We start from the raw sequence: 4294 nt of genomic DNA on the forward strand, positions 1-4294 counted from the left end.
TGTATACTTTCTTCGTTATTTCCAAAATCGGCAGTGTGCATACTACGGAATTATAGTTCTACAAATATGTTGCAAAGCACTTACAATTTTTTAAAAGCACGCTTTTCCCGTTTTTATATTCTTCATAAATATAAGTGACATGTTTCTGACTTTCATTTTAGCTTTATACGATTATTTATAAGACTGTTTTCAAGTTTTTCTGCATTTGGCACATGCAGCGTTTAACACGGTTTAAACTCCCACCTAACGTCCTTTTAAAAATGGAGGTCACTTTACGAATCTCTACGGGCCATTTGATTGGTTCACTTTTTTTTAGTTGCGCGTGGTGAGACCATAGCTTCTTGGCTCATGAGTTTGTCATTCCTTCAAACAGAAAAAGTGGGATAATATATGCCCCTTAAAAATTGTTCGTTGCTCATGCATTTTCAAAAATTACGAAACGTTCATTTATTCGAAAAATAGTTACAATTCGTAATCTAACGCATAATGTCTACTCGATGGTATGTACTGTTTTGGAACGTTAATATAACTTTGTTATTGTTCAAGCTACGATTACGTTCGTCTATATGGTCAACTTCAGGAAGTTGATTTTTTCGTCTAGTATGAGTCTACGGTAGACTGTCAAATTCATCCATCCATTGCGATACTGGAAGCTGTGCCAGTATCCGTGTGAAATTCAGCCTATTTTCTTATATAATGCATAAAAAAGGTATATTTCCAGTTCATTTGGTTGCATAAGTATATTAACTTAAAATTTGGTTGCTAAAACTATAGAATAGCGGCTTCTCGCCGTACGACCCTTTAACGTTAAAAAATATCAAAAATTTGTTATTATTTGATGAATTCTAAATGAAAAAGGTGGGGGAAGACCATTTTCCAGGATTTTTTAAATTTAATATTTAAGAAAACTGGCAGCAATGTTAGTTACGTACCTGGCTAAACCAATCAAAGCTCCATTCATAACAACAAATTCCCCAGATGTTCCTCCAAAGGAACATGTCGCTTTGAAGATCCCTTCAAATGTCATCTGCATGGGTGACTTTATGAGGTAAATTGAGGCGCTGGCTTCTGCTGAGGAATAAGTATATGGTCCGGCTCCGAGGAACTGCCTACGGCTTTTTCAGTTCGGCTTGTTAAAATGTACTAACGTTTACATTTTAAGTGCTCACAGGGAGGAACGAGACATGGACAATCGATGGTGCTGAACATCGATGTCAAAAATGATGCACAACAATGTATCGAAAGAAAAATCAATATTTTGCATGTTTATTGAATATCGATGTTTTATTCAAAAATCTTATAAATCACTTAGGATACCTAAGTTTATTTTTAAGACGATATTAAAAAAACGGTGTAAATATCAATGTTTTCTTAAATGGTCAATAACTTTCGTAATAATTATCATTTTTCAATGTTCTTGGGGGCTCGTTTTAAAACTTTTTTTTCACTGTATCATAGCGTATGACTAAATCGTGAAAATTGCGTTATCGAATAGCAAGGACTTGAAGTTGTAACCAAAAAGTTGGAAAAATTGGAATATTCTTTGCGGTAACAAAAATATTTTTGTAGAATATATGAAACATATAGCCATGAAGTTTTTATGAAATTTACTCAAAAAATATATTTATTTTATTTTTATTTGCCTACAGATAAGATGTTTTCAAAATTTTCCAACATTTTTGTCACAACTTTAAATCGTTGCAATTCGAGGAGGCAATTTTCACGATTTAGTCATAGGCTGTTATGACACGGTGGAAAAATAGCTTCAAAAATAGCCCACAAGAACATTAAAAAATGTTGATTATTTCGGAAGTTATTGATCATTTCAGAAAACATTGAAATTTCTACTATTTTTGCAATATATACTTGAAAAATAGACATCATCCTAGGCTCATTTTATAAAGAATTTCGAGAGCAATCAAACCTTAAAAAGAAAATTGGTTAGCTCCTTACCGAAAAGAACCTCTGAGTATATACTAAAACTTCTTTAGGTCAGAGAAGCTCAGAGAAATTCTTCCCAGGCACTCAGGTAGATATATTTTAAGGTCCAGGTAGTTCTTTTAAATGTTTTAAAGACTTTAAAATGTCCCTTCCGGAATTGAAATAGTAATACGATCATAAATAACAAGCAGAGAGTCTGAAATTGAAATAAGAATTCGATCATAAATAACAAGCAGAGAGGCTATATCAATAGAGTAGCCGACACTCAAGGGTTCTTTGTTAAGCTATCGGATTAAAATTTAGAAGTAGATTTTTTTTAATTTCATAGTGAACAGCCTAAAACATAATAATTCGGAATCTATGGGTTTCGATGATTTCAGATATCTAACTTTTTTTTAAACGCTTAAAATTGGAATTAATACAACGTTTCTTGTAAATGGAATGAGGTACGCCAAAAAGACAACATTTTTGAATTCAACTAGAAAATTGTATATCAGTATATAAGTTATAATTATAAATAAGTATAATGAGAAAATTCATCAATTAAAAAAAAGTGTTAATAATTTGAAGAGAAATTTAAAAAGGGAGAGTGGATTAGCCACGACCAACTACTCTAATTAACTCTGCTCGCCCGGTACATGACGATTTATAAGATTTTTGAATAAAACATCGATGTTCAGTAAACATCATTTTCCACTGATTACATTTGCTTAGTGCAGGATTTTCACCAATCCCGAAACTCCTATTTGGCAAAAGTAACTTAAAAAAGGACATTTCTGCACTGGATTTGCGGAAACGCCTATTTTTGCTGGTTTGTGCTACCTCACCTCGTGAGTCCGTGTAGCGAAATCAGTGGACTAGGGATCCCGGAGTCGACTCCGATTCTACGAAGGAATTGATTCGTTGCGCTCGAGAATCGATTTTTTGGGATCAATCCAGCCTGGTGGAATCGATGGCAGAATCGAGCTTCGATTCCACGTCGATTCTCTAATATCTGTCTCCCATGTTATACGTACTGCGCTTGCGCTAGAACACTTAAGAGGAACACGACCCTACAACCACTATTATAAAGCATTCTCATTAAGCCATACAAATTTAAAGGGCCGAACCTTCGGGGGTATACCTGTAAAGGAAAATACATTGCCAGTATAGGGATGACATATTTCGGAGACATTTTCAAAATAAAAGAAGAAAAGTGGTGAAATATTGTTTCGTAATAGGGTGTAAGAAATAGTGATGCGCACCCAGACACAAGATTATTTCGGATTCCAAAAGGCATGACAGAGGAAAATCAGAAGTAGCTATGACAGCGCCACCAACTTGAAACTATTGGGAAGAAATTTGAATTCAATTTTAACAAGAAATCTTATAGTAAATAACTAATTTTAGACCTCAGTATTATATTTCTGATTAAAATAAATTGATATTTACTGCTCTTTTTCATTAACATTACTCTAATAACTTGGAGATACCCAATAATTTGCGTGTCAGATGGCGCTGCTATCAACTTAAAAGAGATACCCTACAGGCCTATTAGAAAATGCCCAGATTTGCGAGGAACATTTTATGAGTGGTAAGTACTCGTCAGGTGCTTGTACCAGAAGTTGTGCACCATGTCCGGATCTGGAGCTTTCCAGTTACTTGCCCTTTTCAAGACCGCTGAAACATCTAAAACAGCAATGTTTGTCAGCTGCATTTAGGGTTATGGCTCGCCCTTGCTTTCTCCAGTTTGAACCACGCAGTGTCCAAATTGCATCTGTTCATTTTTCCCCAGACACCCAACCAGTAGTTAGTCATTTCTTCTAGCTGAGGAATTTCCGTGTCTTGCTGGTTATTTTGCTTTACACTCAGTTCACGATAGAACCTTCTTTTATCTGTCTGAAAGTTTCGATTTTGTTTTCTTCGTGCACTGCTTTTCTTATACCGACGCAGGCTGGCAGTAGGAACATCAAGTCTCTGCCGTTGGGAGTCCATAATCTCATCCAATATTGCTGGTGTTAATGTCTCGATGTGCCGAATGTAGATGATTTTAGTAACATGGTTACTTACTTTGCACCTTACTTTGCTGATATCCATATCCAACCTGATCTCCATCTCCAACTCTCGTGTTTCTGTGCCTTCTTATGTCTCTTCTAACTAGGGTCTCATTCACATATTCTAACCATTCTTTCCGTGGTCTACCTCTGGGCACGCTGCCATTTACATTACCTTGATACACTTGTTTCGTTAGTCGTTCATTTGGCAATCTCTTAACATGTCCGAACCATCTTAACCGATTTCTTTCCAATGTGTCTACTAGCGTCTCTTCTGCACCACATTCTTTTAGAATTATCTCGTTACTTACTTTGTCCAT

The 4294-nt window shown here is 35.4% G+C and overlaps 1 protein-coding gene across 3 annotated transcripts in view; it reads left to right on the forward strand.

The window, feature by feature from the left end:
• Positions 1–350: 350 nt before the first annotated feature.
• Positions 351–4294, forward strand: part of LOC117173976 (probable 39S ribosomal protein L23, mitochondrial) — a 53862-nt gene continuing 49918 nt past the window's right edge. For all 3 annotated transcript variants that reach the window (XM_033362647.1, XM_033362645.1, XM_033362644.1), the window contains exon 1: positions 351–500. In XM_033362647.1, the coding sequence (XP_033218538.1) occupies positions 487–500 (14 nt within the window). In that variant the 5' untranslated portion in view covers positions 351–486. The remainder of the gene's footprint in view (positions 501–4294) is intronic.

This window comes from Belonocnema kinseyi, chromosome 5 (assembly GCF_010883055.1).
Source record: "Belonocnema kinseyi isolate 2016_QV_RU_SX_M_011 chromosome 5, B_treatae_v1, whole genome shotgun sequence".
Taxonomy (NCBI): domain Eukaryota; kingdom Metazoa; phylum Arthropoda; class Insecta; order Hymenoptera; family Cynipidae; genus Belonocnema; species Belonocnema kinseyi.